The sequence below is a fragment of the Chrysemys picta genome, chromosome 1 (assembly GCF_011386835.1).
Source record: "Chrysemys picta bellii isolate R12L10 chromosome 1, ASM1138683v2, whole genome shotgun sequence".
Classification (NCBI taxonomy): Eukaryota; Metazoa; Chordata; order Testudines; family Emydidae; genus Chrysemys; species Chrysemys picta.
The window spans coordinates 1,902,544-1,919,470 of record NC_088791.1 but is presented as its reverse complement, the minus strand read 5'-3'; the positions used below and the strand labels follow the sequence as shown (position 1 = coordinate 1,919,470).

General features: G+C 55.2%; 2 protein-coding genes across 4 annotated transcripts in view; both read right to left on the bottom strand.

Moving 5' to 3' along the window:
- Window positions 1-16,927, bottom strand: part of LOC101939714 (C-type lectin-like) — a 525,580-nt gene that overhangs the window by 218,360 nt on the left and 290,293 nt on the right. The window lies entirely within an intron of this gene.
- The window catches only part of LOC122173015 (C-type lectin-like), a 33,076-nt gene continuing 17,868 nt past the window's right edge, over window positions 1,720-16,927 (bottom strand). For all 3 annotated transcript variants that reach the window (XM_065593977.1, XM_065593921.1, XM_065594039.1), the window contains 5 exons: window positions 12,390-12,469; window positions 11,048-11,160; window positions 7,971-8,111; window positions 5,270-5,384; window positions 1,720-2,035 (listed from right to left, as the gene is read on the bottom strand). In XM_065593977.1, coding sequence (XP_065450049.1) covers window positions 1,968-2,035; window positions 5,270-5,384; window positions 7,971-8,111; window positions 11,048-11,160; window positions 12,390-12,456 — 504 coding nt within the window. In that variant the 5' untranslated portion in view covers window positions 12,457-12,469 and the 3' untranslated portion in view covers window positions 1,720-1,967. The remainder of the gene's footprint in view (window positions 2,036-5,269; window positions 5,385-7,970; window positions 8,112-11,047; window positions 11,161-12,389; window positions 12,470-16,927) is intronic.

Here is a 16,927-nt window from a genome sequence, read left to right as displayed (position 1 = left end):
ATTTGGGGTTTGCACTCCAGAGGGTGTGTGCACGAGAGTGCTGGGCAATTCCCCAAGCTGAGTCTTCCCACGCAGAGTTGATTGCAGATTCTGTGTGATTCTACAGCTGGGTGTGTCCCTACCTGTGTGTGTGTGTCTGTGTGTGTGTGTGTGTTCATGTCCGTCCGTGTGTGTGTGTGTGTGTGCGCAGCAGGACAGGGTGAGGGAGTCCAGGCTGGTGGAATGGGTGGGCTCAGTGGGACCCCAATGCACCAGGAGGCACCCCTGAAGGGGGATTCAACTGTTACATGCACCACTCCCCCTTCCCCTCCACTGCCCCACACTCCCCACTGGTTCCCCGCATCAGAGAAGTCACAGAATTCAGGGGTGTCTTCGTGTGGCTTCACCTCCCACCCCTGGGGGTGCTGAGTGATGGCCCTGCTGCTGCCGCTGCTCTCACAGTCGCTGCTGTCTCTGTCCCTGCCCCTTTGCTGTGGGCTCATCAGTGGCGCTGCCACATTTGCCATTTGCAGCTTCTGCCTCGAGCTGCGACGCTGAGTTCTGAGGCTCTCGCAATTCGCCCAGCGCTTAGTGATTTCCCTGGGTTGTGGGGGGACTCCACTGCTGCTGCATCCTGTGTTATCTTTGATCACGTTGTCTTTAAACAGAGCCCCCAACCCAGGTAGGAGAGAACACCTGGCCTCACCCTCTCGGGCCATCACTGGATATGGGGTCACTTGCCCCGCTCAGCGCGTGAGGGTCAATCGGGCAGGCTGAGTACGGTTCTGCTGCCCTCGACTCGTACAATGAGGATAACAACATTTCACATCCCTGCGTCCCAGATTAACCCCGAACAGCCCAAACTGAGAACTGTGGCAAAGCAGGTCTGTCTGCTGAGCACCTAGGCAGCCCAGGTGTGTCAGATTCAGTCTGCTCCTGAGGTCTGCTCCCCCAGCACATCCCCCAGGGCAGGGGGAGCCCATTCAGACCCCGCTCACATACACAGGGCTGATTTTGTCCAGTTCCTTGTAAACGAATGGATTCCTTGAAAGGAGCTGTACTGTGAGGGCCATACCCCTGTTACCCCTGAACGGGGCTCACATTTGTGGCTTTAGCAGGAAGCCAGTTAGGTTTTAAAGCTGAAATCTCACACACTCGGTTTGGCAGTTTGGTGACTATTCTAGCTCCTATTTGAATGGGATTGAAGCAGGAGATCCCCTTTCCCTGGAGCAGAGGCCTGGGGCCAGCACAATAAGGGGACGCTCTGAGAGAGGCTGTAGGAAGGCTGGGGGCAGAGAACACCCCGTCAGTCAGGGACAGAGATAAATGTAACCAGGAAGAGGAGAAGGGATGTTCCCAGGGTCACACAGGATCCCTCCAGCAGAGCTGGGACTGGAACCCAGGAGTCCTGCCTCAGTCTTTTTTGTTTTGTATTCCTGCTCTGCAAGATGAGCAGGTGCATTGCAGGCAGGCTAGACAGGTCCTGCTCTGGAGAGCGCTGAGATGAGGACAGGAGGGATGAGCACCGAGGGTGGGACACAGGGGAGCAGGATGAATGGGCCGTGTCTCAGGGGGAAGTGATGTCCCGTGATTTTACCAGAAGGGCAGGGCCCTCAATTCTTGTTCAGTCCCTTTCTTCCTGCTCAGGACTGATTCTGGGGTTCTGAGAGTGGAGCCAGGCGACATATGGAACTGTTCATGCCAGAGTCAGGAACACAAGAAAGGAGACACACACTGAACTGAATGCTGGAGGGTAAGTTTATTATCACGTCACTGTGCTGAGATTGCTGAGAAGAGCTGAGCGTGGGTGCGACAGGGAGAAAAGGGGACAGAGCAGAGCGGGAGTGACACAGCGTAACACAACGATGCTTTGCAGAAGGAACTTCGCAGCCGGGGACACAGGATCTGGTCTCCCAGGGGAGCCAGAGAGACCCGATTCACTCACAGCCCAGGTCCAGGGACCCCCAGGTCCAGGCGAGCTGCCTCCCCTAGGGTTTGTGCTTACAAATGAAAGAGAATCTCTCTTCACAGGGATAATCGTGCCATTTCTGAAAACCTAGAAAGAAAAACAGAAATGACCCATGGGGTGGGGCAGGCTGGGACGTTCCTGCCATACAGTGACCCCTCCCCTGCCCCGTTCCATGCCCCTCGGAGAAGATCCCAGCTCCTGTGCACAGCCCTGAGGAAGAGGAGGGTGGGATGGAGCCCTGAGCAGCCCAGATTGGGGCAGCCCCATCCTGCAAAGAGAGGCCAAGGCTCCGTGTAAAAAGGGAGACACCTGGTCCATGTGCTACTGCTCCTACCTCCCCCACCCCACGTGCCCCCCACCCCAGTCAGAGGGCAGAGGAGAGAGCGAGAGTCCTGCCCCGGGACTGGGGGCACCCACTCAGGAACTGGGCTGCTGCCTCCCTCCCTGCTGAGTGAGCTGCCCCACAGCCAGGCCCCCTCCATGCCCTGCCCGCCTGGGTCTGGCTACACCCATGGGAACATCTGTCCCAGGCAGGGCTCAGCCGCCATGCAGAGGGGATGTGTCCCTGCCCCAGGAGCCAGTGTTACCGGCCTGCTGTGCACGGAGCAGCACGTTCCTCCCTCAGACCCCGTTACCCCTCTGCTCTGGGGGTGTCTGTGCCCGTGCCTGGGGGATGCCCAGGCAATAGTATTCCTGCTTAGTCAGCTGTCATAACTATAAAGGGAAGGGTAACAGCTGTCCTGTGTACAGTACTATAAAATCCCTCCTGGCCAGAGACTCCAAAATCCTTTTCCCTGTAAAGGGTTAAGAAGCTCAGGTAACCTGGCTGGCATCTGATCAAAGGACCAATAAGGGGACAAGATACTTTCAAATCCTGGGGGGGGGGGAAGGCTTTTGTTTGTGCCCTTTGTTTGGGAGTGCATTCGTTCTTGGGACTGAGAGGGACCAGACATCAATCCAGGTTCTCCACATCTTTCTAAAGAAGTCTCTCCTATTTCAAACTTGTAAGTAAAAAGCCAGGCAAGGCGTCTTAGTTTTACTTTGTTTTCTCAACTTGTAAATGTACCTTTTACTAGAGTGTTTATCTCTGTTTGCTGTACTTTGAACCTAAGACTAGAGGGAGTCCTCTGAGCTCTTTAAGTTTGATTACCCTGTAAAGTTATTTTCCATACTGATTTTACAGAGATGATTTTTACCTTTTTCTTTAATTAAAAGCCTTCTTTTTAAGAACCTGATTGATTTTTTTCCTTGTTTTAGATCGAAGGGGTTGGATCTGTATTCACCAGGAGTTGGTGGGAGAAAGAAGGGGGGATGGTTAATTTCTCCTTGTTTTAAGATCCAAGGGGTTTGGATCTGTATTCACCAGGGAATTGGTGAAGGTCTCTCAAGGCTACCCAGGGAAGGAAATTAGGCTTGGGATGGTGGCAGCGGACCAGAGCTAAGCTGGTAGTTAAGCTTAGAAGTTTTCAAGCAGGCCCCTACATTTGTACCCTAAAGTTTAAAGTGGGGATACAGCCTTGACATCAGCGCAGACAGCACCCAGGGAAGGACAGTCCTGAGGCTGGTCTGGGTGGGCTCTGCCCCTCAGCAGCACCCCAGGCCCAGCAGGGAGCTCCGTGGGGGGTATAGGCCGGTCTCAGTGCCCTGTTCCCTTGGGTGCGGGTTTCTGCTGCTGTTTGACTTTATCCCATCCAGTCCCTGGAGCTCTGGCTGTGCCCCTCTGCTGGTACCAGGCCTAATGTACTGTGAGCCTGTAACTGAACATAGTATGATGACACATATGAACCAGGGTTTGAGTTAAGGTTCTAGGGGCAGCTTTAGTCTGGTCCTTCCTTGACTTTGTGACCTTCATGTCCCTTTAATGTAGATTTTTCGGTATAATTTATGAATAGTTTATGAAAGTAACAAATAATTAATGACAGGTGTCAGAGTAGCAGCCGTGTTAGTCTGTATCCGCAAAAAGAACAGGAGTACTTGTGGCACCTTAGAGACTAACAAATTTATTAGAGCATCCGAAGAAGTGGGCTGTAGTCCACGAAAGCTTATGCTCTAATAAATTTGTTAGTCTCTAAGGTGCCACAAGTACTCCTGTTCCTTTTGCAAATAATTAATGATTTAGTCAAAGGTTAATTGATTATTAATAGGACTGTTGATTAATCACAGTTAACTCATGTGATTAACTCAAAATTAATCGCAATAAAAAATCTATGGTGATTAATTACACAGTTAAACAATAGAATTCCAATTGAAATGTATTAAATATTTTTTATGTTCTTCTACATTTTCAAATATATCAATGCAAATTACAACACATACTACAAAGCATAGAGTGCTCACTTTATGGTATTCTATTATTGTTTGACAGCGTGATTAAACATGATTAATTTTTTTAATCGCTTGACAGCCCTAATAATTTATGTTTTAGTTAAAGGTTAATCGATTATTGCAGAGCCCAGTGGGTCAACTGGCTGCTTGTCACCGTCTAACACACCGAGCTCAGGGCTGGACCAGTGATAAATGGAATTGGTCTGAGAGCCCCGGCCCTGCCCCTCGCTCCCCCCACACACTGGCACTGCAGGCTCCACACAGACTCAGCCCCCAGTGACTGGGGCTGGGCAGGGAATTTGTTGTGTTTTTTGCCCCTTTCCTGTTCAACGCCTATCTGCAAACTGACCCCTCGTTATCCATCAATGCTGGCTAGTCACTGCCTGGGCCATTCAGAACTTCTTCCCCTCCCCGCTGGCGCTGAGACCACCTGGTCACTTACACCAACTCCTGCGGGGTCTGCTCCCTGGCTGCAGCATTTGCTAAAGATTCCCTGAGGATACTGCGCAGCACTTTCACAAGCAGCTGGTGTGTGTGCAAATGCCTGTGAGTTACACGACCCCGCAAGGGGTCCAAATGCAGCATTGTGTGGATCAGTGTTTACACAGTTCAACCTGCTCAACACCGTGGTGCAGTGGAGTAGGGGTGCGACAGCGACTCAGAGCCATCACCCTTTAACAGCTCAGCAGAGTGCCCCTCTGGAGCCAGGGGTGTGTGTGTGTGTGTGTGTGTGTGTGTGTGTGTGTGTGTGTGTGTCCTGCCTGTCACTGGAGCAGATGTATGACCTGACCCAGGGGAGCTGGTACGTAGGATATTACCAGGTGAGACAAGGGGGTCTCTCCTGACTGCCCTCCCAGCATGGGGCAGGGAAGAGAGAGGTGCAAGGATCTACACTTCAGGATGCGCTGGGGCCAGCCCAGATCAGTATCTCAGGAACTGTGTGGTCAAAGCGCTGCCATGGTGGCAGGTCCATGGGGGTCTGACTCGCCTGCTTACCTGAATCAGGAGATGACCCTGCGCAGTGCTCGTTTGCTTTCAAATTATTGGGTTGCCCTTTCTCCCAAGCTGTGAAACTGAGCATGGAATTATCTGTCCATCTCCAGCCTTGATCCTGCAGAGACAAAGGAGAGCAGAGCCCCTGTAAAACCCAAGGTTACACAGCTAGAGACATGCCCCGGAGCCGAGGGGCCATGGGCAGGGCACGGGCAGAGGCTGCCCAGTGACACTGGAGACACTGATCATTGCTATGAAATGTCAGCGCTGACAACCAGGGCTACATTTACTGGCAGCTGAAGTTACACCAGGACCTGCCCAAGCCCTCGGAAGCATGAAAACAGCAAATGAAGGGAGAGTCTCCGTCACCCCCTGCCCCTGCCACCCCCACATCGCTGAGGGGAGCGCACCCCGACCTGCCCTCAGGTTCCCCGTCCATCTCCAGCCCAGCCCGACAGGCAGCACCTGCAGCGTCATCCCACGCGCTGTCCCGCAGCCCCACGCTGCTGCCCCCGTTCTCTCTCGTGTGCACAGACCCACGCGATGACGCTCCCAAAGCCCATCCACAGGGGAGTTACTCTGCTCCCCGCTGCAGAGATCACGGCGGTAGGTCTGGGGGACGGGGGCGCTGGGTGAAACTGGGTTCGCACTGTCGGGGATCAGGGGCTGCAGCAGAATTAGTCACCTGGCAACCCAACCAGCGCAGCCAGCCGGCTGCAGGCCACCCGACTGACCGCACCCCCTGCCTGGGCAGGAAGGGCAGCTGGCCGGCTCTTAGCCCAGCAGCTCTCTGGCTGCTCAGTGTGGTCATGCCACGGCCGCGATCCTCCCTGTGCTGCTGCTCCTCGCCGGGCTCCTGTCCTGCTCCAGCCCTGCTCCTGCTCCTGCTCCTGCTCAGTCCTGGCCGCCTCGGCTTGCTCCTGGTCCCAGCTTCCTTACCCTGCCCCTGGGCTTCGGCTCTGACCCTTGATGTGCCGCCTGGGTCCCCTCCTGGCTCTGACCCTCGGCTTGGCTATTAATTCCTGACTCCGGCTCTGACCCTTGTATTGGATCCGCTTCCTGCTCCTGCTCTGAGCATTAGGCCTGACAGCTCATGGACCCGCCTCTATCATGTGTTCCCTTGGGCTGTTTGTTGGGGAGAGAAGCAGAGGCTGTATGCACCTGGAGTGGGCTGCCAGCACCTCAGCCGATGGGAAGGAGCCAGGAATGTTGGCGACAATCCCCTTGTTCTGTCCGTGTGTTCAGGGATTCGGTTGGGTCCTGATCCCCCCTTCCCTGTCCCTGAAGGGAGCTCTGGGTTATTAATTCCCCAGGATTTTGTACGAGGCCGTGTCCCTCGGTGGGCATCTCCTCAGTGGGCGGGTGCAGGGGGAGCTGCGGAGGGGCAGAGGCTGACGCTGCCCCAGGCTCAGTTGACCCCCGAGGGGTGAAAGGCTGCGACGTGGCCCAGGAGGTCTCTGTCTCTGGCATTTTATCACGGTGAGAATTGAGGAGGCCAAGAGCAGTCGGGCGTGTTTAGCAAGTGACGACAGCCTGTTGGCTTGAGGGATCCTCATGCAGGAGTCTGCGCCGTCACTGCCCCCCGAAACACCAACCTCTCCCGCACTCTGGGGCCAGACAGGAGCGGCTGCAGCAGGGTGCGTCTGTGCTGCCCAGTAGTGCTGCCCACGAAGCACCCCCGTCTCCCATTGGTACCACTGGCGGCATTGCTCTCCGGCTGCCAGCCGGCCAGCAGGGCCAGCAGTGCCCACCACGTGCGACCAGCCCCGAGCTCTCAGAAACGTCCCGTTCAGCTTCGGCAGCTGGGTGTGTGGATTGAATTGAAGATTTGTCCTTGTGCAAGTCCCACGTCACAGACACGACCACACACAGTATCCCCACCGACGTCGTGCCCCTGAGTCCATGGGGGAGCAGCAGCAGCTGAGCAGGGCCCCAGGGAGAGACACTAATGGAGTTTCTCCTGGAAACCAGCCTCTTTGCTGGACTAGAGACGGGACTGGAGAACCCCATCCCCACCCACCTGGCACTGGCCTGCAAAGCCCTGACTGGTGACTGGACTGGCCCAGGGGCCAAACAAGAGCCGCGGTTGCTCACTTTGAGCTGTAAGTGATTAAGCCTCTGTAGCTAGGGGGGATCTGCAACCTCCCCGTTCCCGCCAGCCCCAGTCACTGCCCTTCCCTGAGCCTCTGTCGGGTGGGTATCGGGACCCACCGGGGCTCCCCCTACAGGCCTGGAGCTGAAGCAATTCTGGCCAGGTGACCCCCGACCTCACTAAGCCCACCCTGAGGACGAATACACACAGAGCGAGCGACAGCACTCCCAGGGCTCTGTGCCCTCGCATTGGTCTCTCTGCCCGTTGGGCTTCCCCTTTCCCAGATCCCTCATCTAGACGTCTCGTCTGTGTGGGTCAGGGCTGACTCTCCTGCCGGGCGTGTACGGTGTGAGCACAACGGGCCGGTGTGCTGGGTTCCTGGGCACTAGTGTAACGAACGTGAATATTAATAACAGCAGTTTATACTCTGCACCGGGCGCTGGGGATCGACCCTGTGACTGAAAACACAGGCGGTTACAGCCCCTTTTCACCCCGTTCCCATGGAAATCCTGCTCTGGTGGCACCCCCGCCCCAAACAACAACCTCACTGAGCAGAGACACAGAACCCAGGGGGAGAAGCTGCCAGAGGCAGAGCGGTCACCGGGCACTCACCTCCGTAGGGTCTGAGAGTCCGATCCAGACGGCACGGTTCTTTTTGTGGTACTCCTTGATGTAATGGGCCAGCATTTTATTTTCTCCAGGACTCTGAATGGAGATGAGATGGGCCCCGTGCCTCTGGTGCTGGCAATGAGCCTGGGACAAGAAAAAACAAAGCTAGTTCCCCCCCACCTCCAGTGCAGGGAGCAGCAGGAGTGAGTCCAGCACTGTTCTGGAGCTCTGCCTTCCCCGGGCAGCAAGGGCTATGAGGGGCCAGGACCAGGGCTGGCTCTGGCTTTTTTGCCAGCCCCCAAAAAACCCCTGCTGGGTGACCGGAGCAGCGAAGGGGAAAAACAAACAAACAAACAAACCTGCGGGGCGGCCAGAGCAGCGAAGGAAAAAAAAACAAACCCTGCAGACATGCCCCGAGCAGCAGAGTGTGCACCCCATGTAGTGGGGGGAGGGGGAGACAGAAGGGGGGGCAGCCAGGGGTTCCTTTAGCTGGGAGGGCTCCGCGCTGCTCCGGTCGGCGGGGAGTAGGGTTACCATCCGTCCGTATTTCCCCGGACATGTCCGGCTTTTGCGTCTCTAAATAGCCATCCGGGAGGAATTGGTAACAAGGTTAAAATATCCGGGAGGGTTTTCTCCCTCGCCTCTCTCCCTCCCTCTCTTCCATGCAGAGTGCGGCTGCTGATTGGGCGGCTGGGCCGATTGAACCGCTCCCATTGGCGTCCAGCAGCCAGAGCCCTCCCCTGCTTCCCCCTCCCTCTGTCTGCAGCCCTATGTAACACACAAACCGACCCACCGTGCAGCGTGTTTTGCAAACATGTGGAGCCAGAATGGTAAGGGGAGTCTGGGGGGCGCAGTCAGGGAGCGGGGGAGTGTTGGATGGGTCCCCGGCTCCACTTGCCATTCCCCCTCCGCGCATCCCACCCCGTGGACCCCCTATCTGCCTGCCTCTTCCTTGCCTGCTTGTACTGCCAGAGCAGTACAAGCAGAGCAACTGCTGTCTGCTGCCCCCAGGTCCTAGCGTCCCCCATCCACTAATGTGAAGACAGGCTGCCCTTACCCTGCCCTTCCACCCTAGCCCTGAGCCTCTCCAACGCCCCAAACCCCTCATCCCCAGCCCCAGCCCTCATCCCCCCGCACCCTAATCCTCTTCCTCAGCCCTGAGCCGCCTACTGCATCATGAACCCCTCATCCTCAGACCCACAGCCCTCACCCCTGCATTCCCTCCTATCCCCAAACTCCCTCCCAAACCCCCTCCCCCTTCCCACACACCCCCTCCTGCCTTCAAACTCCCTCCCAAAGCCTGCACCCCCTCCCTTTGCACCACCTCCCACACCCAAACTCCATCACAGAGCCTGCACCCCTCACCCCCTCCTGCACACCCACTCCCTGCCCCAGCCCAGATCCTGCACCCAGCACCCAAACTCTATCCCAGAACCTGCACCCTGCACCCCTCCTGCACCCTAATCCCCAGCCCAGGACCTGCACCCCAGACCTCCTCCCTAGCCTGGGAGCCTATACAGCAATGAATCTGCCCCATAGCCAGAACCCTGTGAGCCTGAGTCGGCTGAAAAGCACTCAGGGGTCATGCAGGCAATCAGCTGAATGTGAGCTCTCAGTGCAGTGCTGCACAAGAGGGCAGGTGTGAGCCTTGAACATGTAAGCAGAGGCACGGGGCGGTGGGTGAAACTTCCCCTGGGGGAGGCAAACTCCTGTCCTCCCTCTTCCACCCACGGCTCTGCCCAGACTCCACCCCTGCTCCACCCCAGGCCCAGCCTGCTGCTGCCTCGCTGCTCACCTCTTCACCCCCCGCAAGTCCCCCCCTCTCTTTTCACCTCCTTACCTGTCTGTGGCTCGCCTCATCACCCACCGTTATGCCCCCCTGCCCGTCACGAGATACCCCCCGCTTGCCATGCCGCTGGCTCACCACTTGCCTCCTCACCCTGATGCTGGCCCCACCGCCGCGAGATCCTCCCCCCTTTTCACCTTAAAGCACTAATAAGATTTCCCTGTGGGAACTGAACAGCTATAGATCACTTGCTAGATGGATTCTCCGCTGTGTGGCAGAGTTCAGTGTATACTGTATAGAGAGAGACTTGGTTTTTCAGGCTACCTGCGCCAACATGAAGCCTAATCTCCCTTTTTTTTAAAGTGTTTGTCCTGGACATTCTGCATTAAGGCAATACTTTAATCATCTTTCTTACACAGAATTCCCTGCCAGACTCGCTTACTTAAACTGGGTTGGAATAAAACAACTAGATCAAGAAATAAACTCACTGGCTATGTCTTCTCCTTCTTGAGCGAGGTTAGTGAAAAATACTTCTGCTGGGTGCAGAGAATAAGTCACATAGCATGGTACCAAGTATCAGAGGGGTAGTCATGTTAGTGTATCCATAAAAACAACAAGGAGTCTGGTGGCACCATAAAGACTAACAGATTTATTTGCGTATAAGCTTTCTTGGTAAAAAACCCCCAATTTTTAGGATGCATCGAGAACTACTGACAGGTCGCATAGCATGAAATTACTGACGGGTCATTTGGAAACTGCTTTTAACCCAAATAACACATTGTCCTACAATATAAAAGCCAGCTGAATGTGGCCAAAGACTTTAACACTTTAATGGCCCTTTAACACTTTCAGTGATTTGCTACTAGGTCTCTGGAAGGCTATTTCACTTGTGTTAAGTTACTCAGAGCATAAAAACATAAGAATGGTTTCTAGGAGTTGCAGTAAGAGCTGCTGGGACCCCATAACTGAAAGCCGCTCCCACATGCCAACCCCATGCTCAACTCTCAGCCCCCTCCTGCATCCCAAACCTCTCATCCCCAGCCCCACCCCAGAGTCCACACCCCTATCCAGAGCCCTGACCCCACCCCAACCCCTTGCCCCAGCCTGGAGTTTTCAGAGAAGGGAGTGGCGGGGGTGTGTGCTTAGAAAGTTGGCAACCCTACCCCTGCCCCTCCCACTGGAGTGGATTTCCCAGCCCAGCTCACTTCCTCTGATATTCACCCTAAACCACCCATCCCCCCAACCTCCAGCTCCAGCCCAGCGCCCCTGAGCTGTGCTGGCCCCAGCCTCTCACCTCAGCCTCCATCCAGTTTTTCTCTTGGTAGAAGAATCGATAGCAGGTGTCGTGGAAGGAGAACCAGCCTGTAGGACATGCCACAGCTTGTGCCCCTGCAGAGAGAGGTGGTGCTGGGGACAAGGGTGGAGACAGAACACTGTGGTTAGAGGCTGTTTCAGAGACACAGCCACAGCTTTCCCACTAGCATGAATAACATCAGGACCCCATTTGGGGCTGGGACTGGCAGGCAGGAACCGTGGTGTAGCCCTCAAGACCTTGGCGCTGCAGGAAGAAGCTGGGTTTTCTCAGACCCCACATTGGCAGAACGGGGGCCCTGGAACCCAGCCCTGAGCAAAGATCCCAGCCGGACAGGGCCACTGGGTTCGAATCGGATGTGGGATCCTTTCCCTAGGGCTCCCTGTGGGGAGGAAGGAGCCAGTGCACTCTGAGGTGGTTGATAGACCCTCCCTCCCTAGGGAGCCCCAGAGAAGGGGGGAAATATGGAGCTGCCAGCCACAGTGGCCCCCATTCTGGTGCAGCCCTTGGGCAGAGGGATTTCCTGCCACCCTGAGCTTCTCCCCCTCTCTCCTTGAGCCATGCGGAGCAGTGGGACAAGGGAATCTGGAAGGGAGGGTGAAGGGTGTAAAGGGAACACCCACGGCCAGGGGGTGAAGCTGGGGTAGCAATGGGGTTGGCACAGACTGGGACTAGAGATGAAATAGGGAGCAGGGGCCCAGTTCTGGATGGAAGCAGCTGGGGGGTTGTAGGAGGAGGGAAGGTGAGGGAGGTGCCCAGGGAGATGGGACATAAAGAGAGGGAATAGCAGGGATCTGTGGGGCTGGGGCAGAGGGGAGGGGAACACTGTGCAGGCACTGCCCTTCTCAGGGCTGAGGGCACAGAGGGACAGGGTGGAGTCATATCCCACCAGGGGGAGGGAATGGGACAGTCTAGTGGAGAAAGGCACAGTGTGCAGGGAATGGGGCAGCCCAGCCAGGATCAGAGGCCGAATGCTGGGGCTGGAGCAAAGCCATGACCAGCCCTTGGAGAGAGACACCGTGGGGACATGCCCAGCCAGTGGGAGGGGAACACTGAAGGGTAGGATGGGGGCCTGAAGCTGACAGGGGCTGAGCGCCCATTGCTCAGGGACTGGCCCCACCCAACCCTCATGGGAAGAGCTGACCTATGGGGGGACATTTCATCCACCTTCTCTCGTCCGCTCCCTCAGGAGGGGCCGCAGGGCCTGGGCTCTCCCCAGGGCAGTGACGCCCACCAGCAGGAGACGGGCAGTGGCTCTGGAAGCGAGGAGGAAATGAATTCACTTCTCAATTCCCAACATCCGAGAGGCTGGGCAGGGACTCACCTGCTAGCGAGTGGCTGCAGATCAGGCAGCCGAGGAGGCAGAGGCTGAAGTAGGTGACTGGCTCCATCTTTTCACTTCTCCTGGGGAGAAAACACACAAGGGAGATGGGGCCATGAGATCATGAGACACCCCCTGGAACTGTTTGCTAAAGGGCCAGTCTGGGCTGGAAGGGCCCCGAGATGGATCCCCTCCCCCTTCCCTGGGGCACTGACCTCGGGGCCCATCTCCCTGGGTCCAAAGGGCCCTTCCTCTTCCACCCCTCACTGAGCCATGCCCCAGGGACAGAACTGGACACCCAGCATGGAGCCAGGTCCCAGCTCCTCAGTGGCTGGGCTCTGCAAGCAGAATCTCCAGGGACTTCCCAAACCAGGGCTGCAGGTGGGGAGAAGGGGGGGGGGGTCAGCAGGGAGGCCATGGTCACTCAGATGGGACCTGGGTCCAGGCAACAGGGTCCCATTTGCAGAACAAAGCAGTTCTCAGAAGGGAAATTTGCCATCTCCCGCTGTCCTTCTCTCTCCCAGTGCTGGAGCTGGCAGGTTCCCTCGGTAGCCACCTACATGGAACATGGAGGGAGGGCACAGGTGGCAGGAGGGGAGAGTTTGGAAGAGGCACCAGTGCCACCAGGATGGAGGCCAGTCTGTGTGCACGTGGCTGGAATGCCAGCTGCAGGTGCAGCACCTCTGCAATCGTTCTCTGACTAGAGAGCTGGTTTAGTGTTAGAAACTTGGAGTCCTCTTGTGTTATCACCCAGCACCTGGTACATGAAACACCCACTGACCCAGCACCAGGGCTTTTCCCCCCCAACAGGTGTTTCAATCACACTCATATTTCCATGTCCAGGGAGATCGTGTATCTAGAAAGCCAACACTGTGTGGTTGGGGTGGGGGAGAGGGGTGGGGTTATAGTTACTGCACCCCATGGTGGGGGCTGGGACCCCCGTTGCACCATTAATAGGAGAAGGGAGCTAATGGGAGAGCCGCCCTGCAGAGTGATGATCCAGCAGGGACTGGACACAGGACTGGATGCTGGGCCCAGCTCCTGGAGGGGCAGAGCGCTGGGCACAGCTCCGCAGGGCTTTAGGGTGCCATGTACTGGGCTGTGCTGTGTGGGAGGAAGGGGTAAGACAGAGATGGCCCCAGGGTCAGGGGACACACACAGGACAAGCTTGGCCACCCACCCCCGTAACAGATCAGCTGCCACCAGCCACCCAGCACAGGAGGAGAAAGAAGCTGGAGGAAGCCCGGGTCTCACTTTATTGTCTCTCTGGGTAGCTGCTCTGGTGCTAGGCCAGTCCAAGTGCAGCCTGCATGGGACACTGGCCAGACATGGGTATTTATAGACCAGTCCGGGGAGGGGACCAGGTTTCAATACTGAACATGCAAATCTGTCTTGATGGCAGCTACAATCATTTAATGCCCAGGCAAACAGAGATAAGAGGAGCCATGACCCAGCAACCAGCTGGGATCTGAGCAGGAGGAAGTATTTGTCAGGGCTGAGATAAAAGTTAAAATGAAAACTCTCCCCTGCTCCCCAGGTCTGTCAATGCTGAGATGAGTGTGGCTGTAGGGAGCCATCGTGCCCTGGCCTTGACTGGTCCAACTGCTAACGACCATCTTGTCCAATGGAAAGTTCCGGGCAGATCCCCAGGGAGTGTAAATCATCTGGAGTCCCCCTGAAGTCAGTGGGCGGGATCCCCAACGGGTACAGTCTGGTGTGGGGCTATTGGAGTCCTTGGGGTCAGACCCCCAGCGGGTGGGCGGTGCTCAGAGCTCTGCTGGAATCACCAGCACTAGAACCGCACCAGATGTAAACTGGCCAGAGCTCCACAGGAGTCAATGGAGTCACACCAGCTTGGGATCAGGCCCCCATCAGTGCAGGGTAAAATGGCAACTTTTCCAATTCCTGGCCCTCAAGCCCGGGGAGCACTCGGCCCATCACACGCCCTGTGCTTGGCTCATCAGCGCCCTGCACTGGGTGTTGTCATTTACACCTGTGCAATGAGACTGGGAAATGCACCATCCTCCCTGGGCGGCGATTTACACGTACCGGGCTCTGGTGTAAATGGTGACGTATGGTGCCCGGGACAATCAGGCCCATGAGAATTGGACTATAACTTGAGGGCGCTGCCTGTGGCCGAGGTATTGGGCCTGTTCTGGGCTGCCCACGCTCTCTCCTGTCTGTCTCTCTGCTGCATTTCAAGGGAGCCCATTACCCTGGTATGTAGGTGCTGACTATGGCCCAATGAAAGCGGTGTAAGACTTGCCCCCAAAGTGACTCTGTTCTCAGATGTCTGTGGCTTGGCTGCTTGTATCTGGGGCTAGTGAGACTGTTTAAAGGCCGGGCACAGCACAGACCCTGTGAATTCATGACACCTGGTAATTTCACCCATCTCATTTCCAAGCACCAGCTGACTCCTAACACCTGGTCTGATCCTGCCACATTGTAAAACACAGGCCAGAGACCTGCCCCACAATAATGCCTAGAGCAGAGCTTTTAGAAAAACATCCAGTGTTGATTTTAAAATTGCCCGTGATGGAGAATCCACCACGACCCTGGGGAAGTTGTTCCAGTTACTCTCACTGGGAAAAATTTCTGCCTCATTTCCAGTCTGAATTTGTCTAGCTTCGGCTCCCAGCCATTGGATCATTTTATACCTTTGTCTGCTAGACTTGTGAGCCCATTGCTAAATATCTGTTCCTCATGTAGGTATTTACAGACTGGAATCAAGTCACCCCTTAATCTACTTTGTTCAGCTAAACAGATAAGGCATGTTCTCTAATTCTTTAATCCTTCCCGTGGCTCTGTTCTGACCCCTCTTCAAATTATCAGCATCCTTATTGAACCATGGACACCAGAACTGGGCACAGGATTCCACCAGCAGTCACACCACTGCCATACACAGAGGTAAAATAACCTCGCTGCTCCAACTTGAGATTCCCCTGCTTTTATATCCCAGGTCTGCATTAGCCCATTTGGCCAAAACATTGCGCTGCGAAGTCATGTTCAGCTGGTTATCTACCCCCACCCCCAAATCTTTTACAGAGTCCCTGGTTCCTAGAATAGAGGCCCCTATACTGTAAGTCTGACCTGCATTCTGCATTCCTAGATGTCGGCATTTACATTTAGCCATACTGAGACACAAATTGTTTGCTTCACCCAGTTTACCAGGAAATCCAGATCACTCTCTATCACTGACCTGCCCTTGTAGCCCTCAGGATTAATCTGCTTGCCTGCATAGATATATCTTTTCTTATGTAAGCAGAGTCAGGATGAGCTCTACCCTGACATCTGGTGGTGAATTGTGGTGAATTGTGGAAAAGAACTTCATGGGCTGAGCTTGTTTGCATAGGCACACCCACTTGGTGTGGGACCCCCAGTTTGGGGGGTGTGGGACCCCCAGTTTCTCTGTTATTGCAGCAGGAAGAATAAAGTGTTGTTACCCTGATTCTGTGACTCAAGGACAGTGGAACTGTTGTATGACAGAGGGACTCACCATTAACTAAGTAGCACTCGCTAGACAAGGGGCATGGGTTACAAAATCCAGTGAATTGAGAGATACTGGGGAGGAAGAGGTACTGGACAGAATAGGTCCTTTTGAGGGTCTGAAACTGACTGTGATATTTTCTCTTTCTCCTGTTAAACAGCAGTGCTAATTTTGATTCTATTAAAAGTCTAATTATGGGCTATTATTCTGAATTCACTTTGGGCTAATAAGTGCACTAGCACTGGGGCTCTCGTACTACAAGCTGAGATCACTGAGTGCTGTGTTAACTAGTGGGGGAGCCTGAAGGGTTACTGGTAGGCAGCTAGTAGAGCTGAGCTATTTGTGGGATAGTTGTTGTGGCCTGCGGAACGGTGAGTGGAGCAGTTTGTGAGAGGGTTGGTGTGCCCCATGGGATGGCTGTAGGACTGGAGTGGCTTGTGGTGAAGGCTGCAGCAGAACCTCATGGAGAGGTGGGGCAGTTGGCCTCGGACCATGTAAGGTACCCCTTAATACCCTGTGTGCCCCTTTCTCCCCCCCCCATTTCCACCCAGGCTGCGGGGGGTAAGAGTTTGCAGATAAACTTTTGAAATCTGGGGCTGTACTGACCAGGGACAGAGAGTTTTGGGTCATTGGACTTTTGGGTAATTTTTGGGTTGCTGGACTCAAGAGACTTTTGGGGTGTTGGACTTTTGGGACTTTGGGGTGGGTCTTTTGCTCGTGGTTTGTGTTATGAATCCTGTTTGTGGTGCTTTCCCAATTTAAGGCTGATGTCGTTTACCTCATGTTATTAATCATTTTCTGCTACACTCAGACTCCGTGCTTGTGAGAGGGGAAGTATTGCCTCTTAGAGGCGCCCAGGGGGGTGGTATGTAATCGTCCCAGGTCACTGGGTGGGGGCTCGAGCCGGTTTTGCATTGCGTTATTGAAACAGAACCCCTAGATACTGAACCCGGCCCTTGTTGCTGCCAGCTCAGATGGACAGAAGGGTTACAAAACCCTGCATGTTAAGCTAAAGGAAAGTTAGCATAGCTATATCCTGTGCCCTTTTACCCAG